Consider the following 19156-nt stretch of genomic DNA (forward strand, 5'->3'; position numbering starts at 1 on the left):
GCATAATTCTATACACCTTGATCATGTCTCCCCTTAGTCGCCTCTTTTTTCCAAGGTAAAGAGCCCCATATTCTGTAGCCTATGGAACGTGCTCCAGACCCCTGATCGTTTTGGTTGCCCTCTTCTGCACCTTTTCCAGTTCTACAATATCCTTCTTAAGATATAGTGACCAAAGCTGTACGAAATACTCCAGAGTGGCCGCAGCATAGGTTTGCATAAGGGCATTATAATATTAGCATTTTTATTTTCAATCTCCTTCCTAATGATTCCTAGCATGGAATTAGCTTTTTTCACAGCTGCCGCGCACTGAGACAACACTTTCAATGAGCTGTCCACTGCGACCTCAAGATTTCTCTCCTGGTCAGTCACTGACAGCTGATATGTGAAGTTGTATATGTGAAGTTGGTGGTTTTTGCCCCAATGTGCATCACTTTACATTTGCTTACATTTAACCACATTTGCCATTTTGTCTCCCACTCTCCCAGTTTGGAGAGATCGTTTTGGTGTTCATCATGATCCAGTGTGGATTTCACTACCCTAAATAGTTTAGTGTCATCTGCAAACTTGGCCACTTCGCTGGTCATCCCAACTTCTAGATCATTTATGAACAAGTTAAAGAGCACTGGTCCCAGTATCAATCCCTGGGGGAACCCACTTCCTACCTACCTCCATTATGAAAACTGTTCATTTATTCCTACTCTCTATTTCCTGTCCAGTTACCAATCCACACATGAACCTGTCCTCTTATTCCATGACTGCAAAGTTTACTCAAGAGCCTTTGGTGGGGAACTTTATCAAAAGCGTTTTGCAACTCCAAGTATATTATGTCAACCGCATCACCTTTATCCACATGCCTGTTGACACTCTCAAAGAACTCCAAAAGGTTAATGAGGCAAGACTTTCCCTTGCAGAAGTCATGCTGGTTCTCCTTCAACAAGGCCTGTTCTTCTATATGCGTAACAATTTTGTCCTTAAGTATGCTTTCCATCAATTTACCCAGCACCGAAGTTAAGCTGACTGGCCTGTAATCCCTTTTTGAAAATCAGAGTCACATTGGTTACTTTCCAGTCCTCTGGTACAGAACCTGATTGTAGGGACTAGTTACATATTTTTGCTAGGAAAGCAGCAATTTTACATTTGAGTTCCTTCAGAACTCTTGGGTGGATGCCATCTGGCCCTGGCAATTTGTTAATTTTTAGTTTTTCAAGACAGTTTAGAATATCTTCCCTTGTCACCTCAAATTGGCCCAGTTCTTCAGCCGCTAAACCTGAAAAGCTCAATTCTAGAGAGGGTTTATGGTCAGTATCCTCCACCATGAAGACAGATGCAAATAAGTCATTCAGCTTCTCTGCAATCTCCTCATCCTCCTTAATAATCCCTTTCACACTCTCATCATCATCACACTCTCAACATCTCTCATCATCCAACCGCCTCCCTTGCAAGTTTCTACTTCTGGTATAGTTAAAGACATTTTTGTTATTCCCCTTGACACTTCTAGCTATATGCTCCTCAAACTCTCTCTTTGCATCCCTTTTTGTCTCCTTGCATTTCTTTTGCCAGAGTTTATGTTCCTTCCTGATCACTTCATTTGGACAGGACTTCAATTTTCTGAAGGAAGTCTTCTTTTCTTTTTATAGCTTCCCTGACTCTACTTGTTAGCCATGCTGGTGTCCTCCTGGACTTGGTGGTACCTTTCCTCCATCTTGGTATATGTTCATATTGTGGTTTTAAGTAAGTTCCATGCCTTCTGGAGTGATTTGACCTTCCTGACTTTCTCTTTCAACTTCCTTCTTATCAGTCCCCTCATTTTTGAGAAGTTTCTTCTTCTGAAGTCTAGCACATCTGTGTTGGACTTCTTTGATAATTCTCCACCCATAAATATGCTGAATTGGATCACACCATGGTCACTGCTACCCAATGGATTTGCAACTTTGACATCTTGCACCAGGTCCTGGGCACCTGATCACTTCTGGTCACAAGATTAAGTCCAAGGTCGCCATCCCTCTGGTTGGTTCAGCAACTAACTGTCCTAAGGCACAGTCATTTAGCATGTCTAGAAATTTGGCCTCTCTGTCGTTACCTGAATGTGAATTTACCCAGTCTATGTGTGGGTAGTTGAAGTCACCCATTATTACTGCCCTGTCTCTCTTTGATGCCTCACTTATCTGTTTCTCCAACTCCAGGTCACTCTCAGCGCTTTGATCCAGAGGGCAATAGCACATCCCTAGTAACACATTTCCTTTCAGTTCTTGTAATGTTACCCATAATGATTCTGTGGAGGACTCCAGTCCACCTAGGTTTTCCAACTTATTGGAATCTATCCCTTCTTTGACATACAGTGCCACTCCTCCCCCAATCCTCCCCTCCCTGTCCCTTCTATAGAGTTTATATCCAGGAATAATCATGTCCCACTGATTCTCACCATTCCACCAGGTTTCTGTTACACTTACTATATCTATGTTTTCATTAGTAACCAAGTACTCCAGCTCACCCATCTTGGCTCGGAGACTTCTGGCATTGTATATAGACAGCCATACACCGGGCCCCTCACCTGGTGTTGGAGTGTGCTATCCCCCTTACCATCATTTGACCCATTTGGCAAGCTGTCCTGTGTTTCCTTCTGCTCAACTCCTGGCTCTACTCTGTCCCCTTCTAGTTTATCCAAAACATGTTCACCCTCACACCTTGGGGGTTTTGCTGGCCGAAGCAGATACTAGGGATGTGCACGGAACCAGGTGGGGGTGGTTAGACGGGGTGTGTGTGCACCTTTAAGGGTGGGGGGAGTGTGTGCTTACTCCTCCCACCACATTTCCCCTGCCGGTGCTCTGTTTTGTTAAAGCCCCTTGGGGCGGCAGCGTACCTCCCTGCTGCTGCGTCTCCCAGAAGTAACAGATGGGCCTGCATGTGTCGGGCATGGGCGTGCGCCTGTTGTGGGTGCGCATGCACATGGAGTGTGCGCACACATTGCGGGTGCGCACAGGCGCATCTGTTACTTCCGGGAGATGTGGCGACATGGCGGCAGGGAGGTACACTGCTGCCCCAAGGAGCTTTAACAAAATGGAATGCTGGTGGGGGAAATGCAGCGGGAGGGGTAAGGGCACCCTACCCCACCCTTAAAGATGCACCCTCCCACCATTGAACCGGTGGAACCGCCCACTGATCGAACCAGTTCGAACCAGTAGGCACATCCCTAGCAGATACCACCCAGTTCCTGCCAGCAATCCTCCAGGCATTATTTTAAAAGCTGATCTGCAACCTTCTTGATTTTATGCACCAGGAGTCTGGTTCCATCTTGGTTCAAATGGAGCCTGTCCCTTCTGTACAGGCTTTGCTCCCCCCCAAATGTAGCCCAGTGCCTAATGAATCTAAACCCCTCCTCCCGGCACCACCGTCTCATCCATGCATTGAGACCCCTTCAGCTCCACCTATCTCACTATCCCTGTGCGTGGAATAGGTAGCATTTCAGAGAATGCTACTCTGGGGTTCCTGGAATTCAGTACGTTACCTAGCAGCCTAAATTTGGCTTCCAGGACCTCCTGACTGCATTTCACAACATTGTTGGTGCCAACATGCACCACAGCTGACTCCTCTTCAGCACTGCCTAACAGCCTACCTAGATGCAGCATGACATCTGCAACCTTTGCACCAGGCAGGCAAGTAACCATGCAGTCTATACGTGAGTCACAAACCCATCTCTCTATGTCCCTACTGACTGAATCACCCACTACTAAGAGGCCTCCACCCCCTGGAGGAGTATTCTCTGTGCGAGAGGCTATGGGTTCATTACCCAAGGAAGGGGTCCCTGCTAAGGGAGTGTTTTCCTCTTCCTCAGACCAATGTCCTCCTTCCTTGAGACTCTCATTCTCCATGACAGCATAAGTGCCATCAGCCTGGGAGTGGGATGTCTCTACCACTTCCCTGAGGGTCTCATCCACACACCTCTCTGCCTCCATGAGCTTCTCTAGGTCAGCCACCTTGGCTTCAAGGGAACAAACTTGTTCCCTGAGAGCCAAGAACTCTTTGCACCAAGCGCACACCCACGACTTCTGCCCCGCAGGCAGATAGTCATACATGCGACATTTTGTGCAATACACTGGGAAGCAGCCCCACCCCTGCTGGCATTCTACTTTCATAATTACTTTTATTGGCTATATAGAATATATGGGGTTTGCAGCTAGGTACTGGGTACAGTTGTCAGCTAATTAATGGTTTTTAGTTTGTCCTTCAAGAAAATTACAAAAGTTGGGTAGTACTCATCTTATTCTTGCATTGGGTGTCTCCCCTGTGATGAAGGGGCACTACTGTGTGCCTCCCCACAGATTTTCCCACCAATCTCCCGCTAAACTCCTGCTAAACTCCTTAATTATCTGTTTGCAAGCTCCTCTGGCCTGAGCATTGTATTCAACACCAGCAGTCAAACTGACTCAGCTCTGGAATGTGAGCCCTCCCAGAAGCTGGGGCCCTCACCTGCAATGAATCCCCCACTCAGGCTTCTTCTCTGACAAAGACACAAACACCTCCAGCCAGCCAGAAATCAAACCCTAGGAGAGTTCTAGCCCTAGCAGACTTGGCTTCTCCTTCCCCTCTTGTTTTCTTGGTGATTTTTAAATTTTATTTCCTTGCTGTATTCCCTTGCTTGATATCTTCTTTAGGAGAGAAATACAAGTTTGTTGCTTTTTCTCTTTTCAAGACCAGCAACCAACTGGGTTTTTTCCCCTTTTTGTGTGAATGCATATTTTTAAAAACATGCATATTTTAAAAGTGAATCTGGGTACAGGGCCAAGGCCCTCAAATCCAGGGTACAGACAGGACATGTACAATTATATGCGCATTGAACATAGTGTGTGAACATCTTTGTCTGAACATCCTTCAGATCTGCTCTCACAGTCAATACCCAATTGATTTGTTCTTTTAATAGAAAAAATGTCTTTCTTTTGAAAAGCCCTGACCTCTTGACTCTCTTTGCCCCTGGGGATTCTTTATGGCGACACTTCACTCTCAAGACCTGAACCGAAGTTACACATAGTTGTGTTTTGGTATTAGTTAATCTGGCCTGATTGAATGGACAGATTGCTGTCTGCTTCCCTGCCAAACAGTTCTCTGTAGAAGGGAAAGATTCCCCTAGTATTTGAATAATTGCCCCAGAATCAGATTGGTGCCCTTGGCCATGAGCATGCAAAATAAGTGCACATATGCATAAAGAGAGAGGGTCAGAGACAGCAAAGAGCATGATTGCCCATTCATGTGTAAATATTGATCATGTATCTGGCATATTTAATGTGCTACATTACGTTGTATATATACACAACATAATATGTAGTTATGTCATAGATGTGTGTACCATATGTCCCATTGCTGAATAGCCAAAGTTCTCATGTTGCTTGGGGAATAACACTATGTACAACATCAAACCATTGAATCTTTTATTCTCCTTGGCTGCGGGAAGGAGGATGTCGACAAAGCAAACACAACTGGCAAAATGAATGTGGTTTTTCTTTTACTGTAGCCAAAGAAGCATTTGCAGGGCAATTTTGATCTTAAAAGAAATAAAAAAATTAGCATTTCCCCACTACTCAAGAGTCCTTAAGTTTCAAATAGTGCAAAGCTTTACCTTTTTTTCCTGCTTTGGGGTTGTAAGCCCTTATTCTCTCCATAGAGCGGCAGAAGATAGGTTGGAACTGAAGCATAGCTTGCCACAGATAGCAATATGGCATAGGTGAACAGCCCCCACCCTCTCTCTCTCTCTCTCTCTCTCTCTCTCTCTCTGCTTCCATCATCTCAACTGTGCATTATTTCCCCTGCCTTCAAGATCACAGATTGGGCATCACAACTATTAGTAGGAAGAAGAGGTGGGAACTTAGGAGAAGCATTTTGATGACACACCAAAAGACCTAGCTAGGATAGAGATGGGAATATCTATGAGAAGGGCAGCTTTGTACTTTGTTTGAGCAACTCTGGTGTACCGAGTCTTGATTGTTCCATTTTCTTTTTTTACCCCCACAACTAATTTAGATTACCTGGGTTGGTGCAGGAGGGATTCTACCTTATGCAAGGAATAAGGCTAGCTGATCTTCAGGTGCCTCCTAGGTATATCACAACTAGAAGCAACAACTGAAATCGCTCCATCAAGCTTTCAAATTCAAATTCAATCCTTGACTAAAATGACTGAAACAATGTCATTTATTAAAAATAATTTACTATTAAACAGACAAGAGTGTAAAGTACCAAGGGAAACTGGAACACCACCCACTGATGAACAAACTTTGAAAAACATTTTGGTTTCATTGTAGTACATAAAAGGGCTCGAAGTCTTCTTGGGACCCTTGCTTGCTGCTGAGCATGTGGCAATGATATTCCTCAGCTACTAGATCAGGGGTTCTCAAGCTTGGGTCCGCAGATGTGGTTGGACTAAAACTCCCTGTCCTTTGGCCACTGTGGCTGGGGATGATGTAGTCCAACCACATCTGGAGGCCCAAGGCTGAAAACCATTGTACTAGACCATAAAAGCACTATTCCTGCTCCTTTGCTCCCATATCTTAACTATAACGCAATGATCTTCACTATTTTTTCAAGCAGGGACTACTTTGGTGCAGGGGCTGCAGAAGATTTCATTTCCCTTAAAGGAACTCCACCGGTGCTGGGCAAAGCACAGCACAATACAGTGGGAACTCCACATGGTGCCAGGGGGACTGTGCAGAGTATTTCATTCTGGCCAAAGTTCCACACAGACGCAATACACCATGAGTCAGGGAGCCACACTTAGGGCTGATGGGGGTCACCACTGGCTCTCAGGCCTTACAAGGAACAACCGTGCTATAGTGAATCAGGGAAGAGGGGAGTATGCATTTCGCAGATTTAGTCCTGATTTCAATGCTCTCACAGAGGCCTCACATCCAGCATCCCCTTTTGCCATTGTCCTCATTTCCACCCATTTCTACATACAGAGGCACCAACGTACATTCTGCCCAGCCCTACTGCACTTTCTTCTCCTCCAGAACATGGCCATTCAAATAGTGACCATTTCGATGCACTAGGCCGACTTCTGATCTCCTGTGCTTCAAACATAGTCTGTATATAACATAGAGGATGCCTCCTAAGCAAAGAAGCAGAAGTGCCAAAATATCCAAGCAATAGTACTGATAGAAAGAAAGTTTGTAGAGGAATGGGCGGAGGTGTGGTGCTCCATCATGATGAAGGATGTACTCCAGCCAGTAGATTGTGCGGTTGAGGGGAAGCATAGGTGCATCCAGATGCAATTCTGAGATCTTCTTGGCTGCCTTGCGGAAACTACAAGAGAGGAAGACAACAGTCACACCCATGGCCAGTATGAAGGAGAATACATGTCCCCTATTGCTACCTGCCCAAATCTTGCTAGGACACAATTGCCCAAGGTACCCATCAGCTTAAGTTGCAAATACTCAGCACTCCTAAGTAAAACCCACATCTCTTTTGTAAAAGTCTCCCTGGTGAATATCCAATCTACCACTGGGCTATAGGCCCTCCAGTTCCTACACTCAGCTTTACCAACCTACCTCTAGAAGCAAAATGCATGTGACAGAGACTATGACTATATATCCCAGAAGTATTTTGAGTGGCTCCCCAGATCATTTGCCTCCATGTAACAAAACAGATGACATATAATAATTGTATTTCATAGACTCATCATGAGTCTGACAACTCAATATCAGCAAAAGAATTAGTGAGGAATGCATTACAGACACATAAACAAAACTCAGCATCTGGAAATGAATGTACAAGGTAGACAAATTGCAGGCTTTATTCAGCTTTCAGAATTAGTTTGTTTCTGGAAACTGGCAGCTTTATGGCACTGTAATAGCATTTCGTAAGATACTGAGATAGTACAGGAGAAAAGGCTGGTAATCACTGAACCAGCCATTTTCTTGCAAAAGAAAATGTCAGCAAAGGAATATAGTAAAGAGAATTATACTCACTCCACACACACTGCCGTGAGCAGCACACCTGAAGGCTCACACAAAACCTTTCTGAGATTTTGGTAGGAACTGCCCACATCCTTAAGATCTGTGATGCAATCATGAGAACTAGAACTATTTCTTTAGAACTAGACTCCCAGGATTCCATAGATACCATCTGTGATTAGTCAGGACCTTGCCCAGACTTAGTCTCTGCTTTCTACCATCCTCTGTGAGCATCCTGTCCTAGACAGGGGCAGAGTCACAATTGCTGGGGGTTTTTTTTCCAGAGAACCTGGGCTGCTGTGTTCAGGGGCCTTGCCTGGAGTCCCAGCCACACCCCCTGTATCTCACATCAGATGCAGAAGGTGCGGCCACGTTAGGAAACGGGGCCACGGACCCTGTTTGCAAGTCAGCTTCGGCAGGCATTACATGTGTAGCACGACCGGTAGTGCCTCTCCCTACTTGCAAAAGCAGAGGCGCGTTTCCAGCCAGGCTGGGAGTCCAGTGCTGGCTGAAGCCTTTCAAAAATGGAACTGCATGACAAACAGGGCACGGGGCCCCATTTCCTAATGGGGCCACACCTCCATGTCTGACATCACATGAGGGGCGTGGCTTGGGTGGTGGGGACTGGCAGCAGCAGGATGGGTGGAGCCACCAGCGTCTTTGCTCTGCCACTGGTCCTAGAGCAGGGGACTCCCTAACATTATAAGTTTAACTGGTTGGCAGGGGTGGAAAGGCACTTAGCCTCATCCCCGACTCTCCACAGAGAAAGCTCTTGGTCTGTTTTCATTTCGGCCTGCTTGCCCTTGGGCGGTTAAGTCATTAAGTCAACTTGAGATGATCCAAATGAAAGAAGAGTTTATTATTAAAGAACTCTGTAAAGAGGTACAAACACACCTTAAGTGGTGCAGTGAGGAAATGCTTGACTAACAAGCAGAAGGATGCTGGTTCGAATCCCTGCTGGTACTATATTAGGCAGCAGTGATATAGGAAGATGCTGAAAGGCATCATCTCATACTGTGCAGAAGGAGGCAATGGTAAACCCCTCCTGTATTCTGCCAAAGACAACCACAGGGCTTTGTGGTCGCCAGGAGTCGAAACCGACTCGACGACACACTTTACTTTAAAGAGGTACAAACAGGAGTGAGAAAGACATCATAAAAGTTACATAAACTACTTAAATCTCTAAACTTGCCTAGACAGTAACAATTCTAAGCAGCACTTAGATCTAGACTTCAGCATCCATACTTGCATGTATGGGTCAGCTATAGGTGTCACAAAGCTAGTACATTTAATTAAAAAACAGTTCCTATTTTGAACTTTATAGGCTTTATAGAGGGTGAAGAGGAGTTGGGCCCACCAGTTTGGGTGAGGAGATGAGGACCTACCGGTATCCAATGAAACCGAATCTTCTCACAGTCAAGTTGGTTTTGAGACTGCCCAACAGGTAGATTTTGACAACAAGTGTTGGAATATATTTTGCATGCCTGCTTTGACACAGCACCGAACTGGTTGAGACTGATCTGTGCAACATGCTTGGCTGCAAGATACTGGTCTCCAGAGATCAGATCCCCTTTGGATTTTGCCTGGTTCCAAGACCCTCATTTGGCCCTGAGTCCTCATTCCTGTTTTTTGCCTTATTGCCTGTCCTGGAGGCAAGAGGTCCCTCAGCACTGGGTCCATTCACCCTACCATATGGATTTAGGTAGTATAACTAATTAAGTATAACTTGTATGTTTCCCAAACTATGGGAAACATCTATATTGGGCAGCAGAGATATAGGAAGATGCTGAAAGGCATCATCTTATACTGTGCGGGAGATGGCAATGGTAAACCCCTCCTATATTCTACCAAAGAAAATCACATGACTCTGTGGTCACCAGGAGTCGACACTGACTCGATGGCACAACTTAACTTTTAACTTTAACTAATCTCTGTTCCAAAACCTCTTGCTCTCCTCCTTTCTTGCTCCTTCTGAAATCCAAAGCTGTTACTCTTAGATTGTGTCTCAAGTCAGCCTTGAGTGAACTTAATTCAGAACTCAAGCCAAATCACCTCTTTGTGAGCCATAACTTAATTCTATTGATTTGTTAGTCTTTTTAGTTTTGATAGTTAAATATTGTGTTCTCTCTTAACCAACATTTCATTTCCTGTACCCATAAACCCTAAAATAAAACTCATTCTCTTTTTGAACAACAAACTGTCAGTTCTTTCCCAGACCGAAGCTCTGCACAAATTTATTCTGAGGTGGGATGCTCCATTCATGCTTGCTAGTTCCCCACACAAGCCCCAAAAGCAATCAGCGGTGTTTGCCTGTTCCCCAGGAGCAGTACCATTAACACCCTTCCTATGGCATCGAACCAACGCACGAAACTTGGTTTGTGCACATCCTAACAGAGAGACTGGAAGTTTACAACATCCAGGTATCAAAAGGAAAGATGAGATGAAGACACAAGGGATGAATGGAGCAGGCAGAGCATCAGGCAGAAAAATTGAGATCTTAACAAGACAGGCCCTAATAATGAGGCATTTTATGCTGGCTGAATGCCATATTCAGAGTTGGAATTAAAGTCTGTGATTTGTAGAGCAAGGTAACTTGGTGATATAATTTGGAAAAATATTTTTCTTTTCCCTGCCCCTAATTTTTCAGGGTTTTTTACAGTGTTTTTTAATTCATAAGATGTAACACAACCTTAACATTTTGGGAGATGATATACTTAATTAAAAGTGCCACAAGCTTTAATTGTCTTAATCAGGAGATTTATCAGTGAAAGCCTAGAAGTTAGATGGGGCCAATTTCAAGATTTCAATTTCAAGACTAGCCATTAGAATTGAGACTATTTTAATTCCAGTTTGTTATGGCAACAGGGAAAGAAAAAGAAGAAGAAGGTTGGCCTTACCCCCTCCCCTGTGTTTACTAAAAATCACAGGCAGCTGGGTTGATCCATTAGAACAAATCCAAAAGCCACAATCTACTAATACCTCTATTAGGATCAACCAAATGGCAAAAAATTGATTGATTCTCTACCTAGTGCACCACCTAAAATTAATTTCTAGCTTTGCTACTATAAATGTCACCAAGCTTCACTTGCTTCTGCTCTTTGTTTTACAAGGGATCTGTATGTTTTGATTAGCAGTGGGGATGGAACAGAGTAATTGCTAAATTGTCTATTTGTGAACAATGGGGAAATAACATCTTCCCCGCCCCAGAAGCCCTTAATGCCGCTGAGATCTGTGCCTAGTAGGGCTGTGCAGTTGTGTCGGTCCAAAAGACATGTCAGAGCCAACATGCCCTCTGCTGGGGGTTTGTTCGAGGGAGTTCCAGAATGACAGCAGGAGCCTCCAGCAGTCAGAACTCCAACTAAGATCCATGTTATCATTCTGGAACTCACAGATAGTCCAATATTTCTGTTGAATACCCTGCCCTGCCTCCTTCTCCTACCCACCTTACCTGGATGGGTAGGAGTTGCTTCACTCCTGAGGCAACGTGCAACTAGAGGATTGAATTTTAATGTCATTTTATTTGGACCATCTACCAGTCAATAGCAGCACCAGAAAAAATGGGGGGGGGGCACAGGAGGAGGAAAGTGCATTTATGGGAGAGTGAGCCATTTCTGAAACAGAAATGGAGGGGGGAGACACTTGGAGGGGGCACTTCGCCACCCATGCCTCCCCTCTGGAGCCACCACCCTTGCTACCAATATATGCCTGAGTGCCCCAGGTAACCCCAGACACAGATGGGCCGCTCAGGCACTTAGTAGGACAGCCTTTTGTTGAATGATATATAGTATCTTTTATGTTTTGTTGTTTAGAAGTTTGTCCCAGTGGGGATCTGGTAGAGAGTGTGGTGGGTGAAGTCAGAAAGGGAAAAGAAAGGAAAGGAGGAGGAGATGGAGTTGTTTCTGAATAAACTCTTAGTTAAAGTAATCTTATATAGATTTGTGTTTGTAAGCGAAGCAGCTATAAAAACCTTTCTTCTAGGACCTTGAGTGGCCCTGAGTAGGATCCTTAACTTAATTTGTAAGTCACTTGACTTTCCCCCCCCCAATATCTCAAAAAGTTACCTAGTTAAGGTTTTTATATATGCACATGTATTTAAATTCAATTAACTTGTTAACAGGCAGATGATTCTTCAGCTAAAAATTATTTAATAAGTTGATAGCCGTATTAAGTAAATACTACACAATTTGGGGATGGTCTGGCTATTGTTATATGGCTAAACCTTTTAAGAGTTTGTTATAAAAGAAGAGAACATCCACATGACACAATCCAAGATCTGAGTAATGAATAAAGATGTGGATGTACAGGGGGGAAATGGTAAGTTGGGAGGAAAAAATCCTTTTCCCCATGAGGCCTTTTTATCCTCCAGAGATTTTTCCAATGGAAATTGGGAGAATAGTTAAAGACTGCTTATGAACTATTGTTTCATTTAGAATAATAGTGATGAAATGCTTTTTAAGGCAGTGCTTTAAAATATAGGATCTCTCAGAAACCAATTCATTGGGGGGGAAAGCTTCAGATGGTTGTATTTTTCAATACAATCTTTATTGTTTAAATGCTGTGATATTGGTCTCATGTGGCTGATTTTATTCATAGTTGCTATGAGTGTGTGGAAGATGGTAAACTTTGATCCCCTCAGTGCTATAACTCAATTTACAGGCCTTAGTATTGCAATCTGTTACGCTTGAGGCAGATATTGGTTTGTTTCAAAGAGCTGGAAGCTGTCAAAGAGTTGAAAGAGAAATTATTGTTTGTGGTATATGCACATTCATTACATTGTCACCTCTGGTAAACATGTGTTGCAAGTTTTTCTAGTGTTTCTGGATGATCCTGACATGATCCAGCAGTGAGATAAGACTGCTTCTAAGTCCAGATAATCAACAATTGCTTTCATTTACCTCAATGTTGATTACAATGGTTTCAATTTTCAACACCCCGCCCCCTCTATTTTCCTAACTGGCAAAAAGTGATATATTGATATATTGATATATATATTGATAAAAAGTGATATACCCTGGTGGCGCAGTGGTAAAACTGCCGCCCTGTAACCAGAAGGTTACAAGTTCGATCCTGACCAGGGGCTCAAGGTTGACTCAGCCTTCCATCCTTCCGAGGTCGGTAAAATGAGTACCCAGAATGTTGGGGGCAATATGCTAAATCATTGTAAACCGCTTAGAGAGCTCCAGCTATAAAGCGGTATATAAATGTAAGTGCTGTATGTTTAGGTACCTTTAGCAGCTTGTTTCTTCATCTCTAATACTTGGTGGTAATTGATTAAAACTAAGGAATTTGTACTACTTAATTTCATAACGTAGTGGTTAGGGTGTTGGACTTGGACCAGGAAGACCCGAGTTCAAATCCCCATTCAACCACGAAATTCACTCTGGGCTAGTCATGAATCTCTCAGCCTAACCTACCTCACATGGTTATTGTGAGGATAAACACAAACATGTACACTGCTCTGAGCTCCTTGGAGGAAAAAGCGGGATATAAATGTTAAATAAATAAATAAATAAATAATATACTGAACAAAGGTTTAAATGCTAAGTCAAACGTGCTACAAACATCTGCATTATATGCTTGTAAAGTAGTACACTTGGATCTAATTATATATTTCAAAATATATTTCAATTCCCCCAAAATAGAAAGAAAACAGTATCCCCCCCATCGGCTTTTATTTCTAGAAATGTCACTTCTCTCATGATGAACTAAAGCACCAGCCAGCTGTCTCCACCACCTCCCCTGCCCCCAGCAGTTAATTCAGCTCTTAGCAACTGATAGCCAAGGCCCTGCTGATGATAATCCTGTGACAGCTTCACCCTAGCAGTGGGATAAGTTGTTGGAATCATTTATTCAGGGACAGCATATGCTGGAAATCTGCAGGCTGCTGCTTGACCTGAGCTACTTAGCAGATGTGTGCAAAAAGCAGTCTAAAGCCAGTGAACATATGCATTAGCTTTCACTAACTGACGTCCACATAATAGGCTTCCTATTAGGAAATAACAGTCACCAAAGCCTCATTCCTTTTCCTTCCTTTGAAGAAGGCTACCCTGTGGCAGACTCACCTGGGGTTAGAAATTACTGTGGACAATGTGTGGTAGAGACCATCTTCAGTAACCCGGCTCCAGTCCACAAGGATCCCCATCCCTTTAGCCTGAATTCGTGTCATAATGTCAAACTGGTCCCCGTAGAGAGGGAAGCCTATAACTGGCACTCCATGGAAGATGGCCTCAAATATGCTGTTCAATCCACAATGGCTGACAAAGGCTGTCACACGGGGGTGGCCTGCAGCAAAATCAAGCAACGTTTCAAAAGTCACACTCATAGGACCTACTTAACAGTATACATTTACCACCAACCAACAAGGGGGCACAAACTAGATTTGTGTTTAAATGCTAAGCAATGTGTGTTTAAGCCACTACCTACCTGAATTATTTGCATTAGTAGCCAGCAACTTTGGTCCCTACCAAGAGAGAATTTAGCTAGTTTTCCATTCTCCCTGATGAAGAGTCCTCAGCAACTCAAAGAGATGCTGTTGTACTGTAGAAGCTAGAAACCTCTGGTTCAATCTCACCTCCCGCAATCAACTGGGCCTGATCTACACATGCGGCAAACTGAGGAGGTAGACTGGATTGAGCCACTTCAGACCATAGGTGGGGGCTCAATCATTTTTGAATGCTTGCCTGTATAAAAAAAACAAAAAGCTATCCTGTAAGTAGGAAACTACAGCAGCTGGGAAAGGGATGATCTGAAACCAAAACTCTAGCCTTAAAAAAAAAAAAGCAACATCTTTTAAATATTTATTTTACAATATGTATATACTGCTTTTACTGCTTTTCAGCAAGTTCACAAAGCAGATGATATAGCAGAGGTATACAAAAATGTTATTTATTCATTCACTTATTTTTTCACATTTATATATCACTCCATATACAAACTTCTGGGGAGTTTACAGACAATGGAAGCAAAAATGCTGGGCTTCGATCTTTGAAATTGGGTTAGGGCTTCGATCTTTGCCCTACACATGTAGGGCAGGATGAGACGGCCCCCATAGTGAATTTGAAGCAAATTGGTCAATCCTTTAATTTTTAATGAATTTTTGAAAATAGTTTTAAAATGGCTAAAAATGGCAAAATCCAGCTTGTTTCAAAGCAGAAATTCACAAAAACATATGGATCTGAAGTGTCCCCCCCCCTGCACTCTAGTCATTATTCCACCCCCAGGTGGAGGGACTCTGCCCTTTGCCTTCAGGAACAAGGTAACAACATACACCCTTTATATTTCCAGAATGGCTGGGCATAGGTTGGACATAGAGTAGTGAAAACAGGCACACATGTAGGACAAGATGGCAGGACTCTTGTGTTTTTATTTCAAGGAAATCAGTCACTCCTGTGATTTTTCATGTTTTACTTCTTCCTATGCAGGATCATGGAGGCAGTCAGCAGAATCAGAACACTTCACAGCTTTCTGTTTCTTTAATCCCTTTATAGCTGCTGTGAAGTATTCTACTTTATGTTTCTGATATTGGGTTATAAACCATCTGATTTTGACCAATTTTGCCAGTGTTGGATTAATTCTGACATTGGAAATCAGACTTTGCACAGCCCTAGAGACCCTTCTAAATCTGGTGCAATCCTAATAGAACTTGGCTGAAATGCAGTGGTTTAAAAACTGATCCTTAAGCTCTAGAAAAGCTGTTGGCTACCTTTTGTTGGCATCTAATAAGTAACTCCTGAAGGGGCCATGCAGCCCCTTCAGGAGTTAAAAGGCTAGCGCAGCGCAGCCATTCGCAGTGCAGCCAGGAGCAACTCTTTTCTGCAGGGAAGAGCCACTCCTGGCCGCGCTGCGAAAGCAGTGCCAGCCTTAGTTTAGCTCCCAAAGGGGCCGTGTGGCCCCTTCGGCAGTTAAACTCCAACTTTCGAACGGAGCCTCAAAGTTCCGTTCAGGAGTCAGACCACGCCCCCACATCTGATATCGGGGCGGGGGCGGGGCTGTTGCCGGGGCAGCACACGGGCCGCCGGTGGTCAGGCTCCACCCCTGCAGGAGAGAGAACTAGTGCAATGTGTGTTAACTGAGAAAACCAGTTAAAAAATGAGGAGATAATGAGAAAGGAGATGGGGTGGGGGCTGGAGGAAGCAAGGTATGAAATGGTGAATGGAGGAAATGGAAGGAGGGAGAGTAGGATGAAGAAGGAACCCACTAAAAGCTTTCACACTCATACATAGCACTTTTTTCTCCTTAAACTTCTGCTTTAAAATCATTACAGTTATAAAGACCTGGATATGTATGTGTGGTATCAAGGGTTAATCTCCCACCCAATTCCCTGTGGTTTACTTTTCTAATGTGGATGCCATGTTTATGTGTAAAATGCACTACCATAACATTACCATTTCAAGGGCTGCATATTTTGGTTGTGATTGTACTGCTTGGAGGTTTGTGATTGGTTGTGATTGTACTGCTTGGAGGATGTTGTTTGGTTTCAGACTTCCAGTATGATATGAGGTTTTGGGCTTCCTATCAATTAAGTTGATAAAGTCTGCCCTGTTTTGCATTTGGATCTACATGTGGGCACTGTATGGTATTCCTTTAGGGCAGGGGTGAGCAAACATGGCCCTTCAACAATTGTTGAACTACAACTCCCATCATCCCTAGCATGAGTGTCTCTCTCTCAACCTTGTCTAGTTGCTCTAGGAAGAGCAAATGCATGCAGAAGGTTCCAAGTTACCTTTCTGGCATCTCCAAGATCGGTCTGCCTGTAACCTTGGAGAAGCCGCTGCCAGTTTTTGTGTGTATACTGAGCTGGATGGACCAATGGTCTGACTCAATGGGAGGCAGCCTCCTATGTTCCTAAAGTCCAGAAATCTCTGTTTTGAGTATGTTTACAGTGTTGGACTAGGATTGGGAAGACCCAAGTTCAAATCCCCATTCAGCTATGAAACTCACTGGGTGACTCTGGGCCTGTCATGTATCTCTCAGCCCAACCTACCTCACAGGGCCATTGTGAGGATAAACAGGTATAGAAATCTGATTATGTAAACTGGAAACTGCTGATCAGGAAGAGATAATACCGGATCTTTGAATATATTATTATTATTATATTATATGTGTATTATGTATGCCTAAAATTTTGGTCTATGTCCGCAAATAAACATGATTGATTGATTGATTGAAATCTATTAAATAAACAAACAAACTTAAACTTGAAACCCTTTTACTAACTGCTGGTCCGGGAAATTGTGCATGAAGAATGTACCAGTCCTTGATTCCGAAACCGTTGAAAAAAACTGCCTTAGAACACAGAGGTTAATACTCAAAGGCAGAGTTTTAGTTCCTCAGAGGAATACTGCCCTCTATGAGCAACCAGAATTCTGCTTTTGAATATTAACATTCTACATCAGAGGTCTACAGCCTAAGGATATGGAAGCTCCACTCAACCAGCATGAGTAAGAACCACTGATATACATTTCTTTCCCACAGTGCCCAATCAGATGAGAATTAAGGTGCTTTCAATTTTCACATGTGCTCTAAAAAGCATGGAAATGTCAAGTTAAGGTGTCCACCTTAACTTCCATGCCTATAAGCTGTAAAGATATCTTGTATATTACGCTGCTATAGAAATGAGGATCTATACACCCATGCTTTGCCTTGGTCTTTCACTTCAAGATTGGCCTGGGGAGGGATGAGCTCAGGCAGAAATTCAAATTGTGCATCTTCCCCAATCACTGGCTAGAGATACCCCTTATCAATTTCTATCTGATGCATCTCTACTAGGCAGCATACAGAGTATTTACTGCTTGAGTGACGTGGAAGATCGGCACCTTGACTTGCAGTTTTTTGTTTTTTGTTTTAGCATGAGTGAAAATGTACATCATCTTAACTCTCATCTTAAACCAAAGTTCCTTGGATTACTGAACACCAGCAACAGCCACTGGAAAGGCTATGCTGAAATGAATAGGGACAGTTGCTCTCCCCCTGCTAAATATAAGCCACCACATGAAAGATGCCTTTTGGCCCAGTGAGCAGGGGTATCTGGGAGAATTTTTTTTAAAAAATGTGACCCTTAATCTGTAGTCTGAATGCATACAGTCCTCACAGCTATCTTGTGAACCTGCCAACACATTCTACTGCAGAACAGTCCTCACTGAGCCTCAGTTGAGACATATGGACGACTCCTGATGCAGATATATTCCAATTTAAGTGCAAATTGCTACTAAAACTAAGAGGGGGACTCCACACTACCAGAAGGATGTCATGTAATTCTCAGTGCCATCTGCTGGCAATCTGTGGCAATTCATGGAACCACCATCTTTTTACAAGCTCCTTTTATTCTAATTTCAAAAAGATGGTTGTTTCATTCATTGCCACCAGATAGCGCTAACAATATTATGCAACACACTTCTTTGTAGTGTGGATTTTCCCTTTTCTCTATAGTAATTTGTGTTGTTTGGAATATATCAGTGTCTGGAAGAGCCCATGGACAAGAGTTTTGTTCTGACTGGTGACTGGTTGGAATTCTGAGGGCCCCTATTGACAAGCATACTAAATAATATGAGTTACACTCAATGGCTTTCCATCATCCATCTTATATTATCCCGGGAGAAGAAGCTGCCATGGTTGCTCTGCTTTGCCCCCCTCCCCCCGGCCACACCTGCCCCGACCCCTTCAACCTAACTTCAGCAGCTGTGGCTATCTTTTGTTCCGGAAGTTGCTCATCTCAGGAGTTGCTGCTGATGGAGCAAGAAAACATCTTTACAAAGCTAGCTGCAATGGTGGAAGACATCTGGGGATGGGGAGTAGCAGCAGTAGCAGCTTCTCCCACTTTTTTGACCTTCTTGAAAAGGTTCAAAGTGGGAGATGGCAAACCACTGAGGTCCCCTTGCCCTGAGGACATGAGGATGCTGTTGAACAGGGGTCTAAAAATTCCAGCTAGCCAGAGATGGACTCCTACCCTGCACAGCGGGAAAATGTCTGAACCTCTCAGCCTTCTGTCCCACATCTTCCATACAGTGCTGAGAAAAAGCATGTGAGCCCCCTAGGATGGGGTCTGCGTGCGTACGTGCATGCACACACACACACACACACTTATCCAGTTGAGCAGGGAGGAGAGCTGATCTTGTGTAGGCAGGCAGCATGAATTGTCCCCTTTGCTAATCAGGGTCTGCCCTAGTTTGCATTTGAATTGGAGACTATATGTGTGAGCACTGTAAGATATTCTCCTGAGG

General features: G+C 43.7%; 1 protein-coding gene across 1 annotated transcript in view; it reads right to left on the reverse strand.

Moving 5' to 3' along the window:
- Nucleotides 1–5409: 5409 nt before the first annotated feature.
- Nucleotides 5410–19156, reverse strand: part of LOC128349455 (2-hydroxyacylsphingosine 1-beta-galactosyltransferase-like) — a 63002-nt gene continuing 49255 nt past the window's right edge. The window contains exons 5-6 of the mRNA XM_053305763.1: nt 14000–14219; nt 5410–7287 (exon numbers count right to left, since the gene is read on the reverse strand). Coding sequence (XP_053161738.1) covers nt 6972–7287; nt 14000–14219 — 536 coding nt within the window. The 3' untranslated portion in view covers nt 5410–6971. The remainder of the gene's footprint in view (nt 7288–13999; nt 14220–19156) is intronic.

This window comes from Hemicordylus capensis, chromosome 3, assembly GCF_027244095.1.
Source record: "Hemicordylus capensis ecotype Gifberg chromosome 3, rHemCap1.1.pri, whole genome shotgun sequence".
NCBI classification, from domain to species: Eukaryota; Metazoa; Chordata; class Lepidosauria; order Squamata; family Cordylidae; genus Hemicordylus; species Hemicordylus capensis.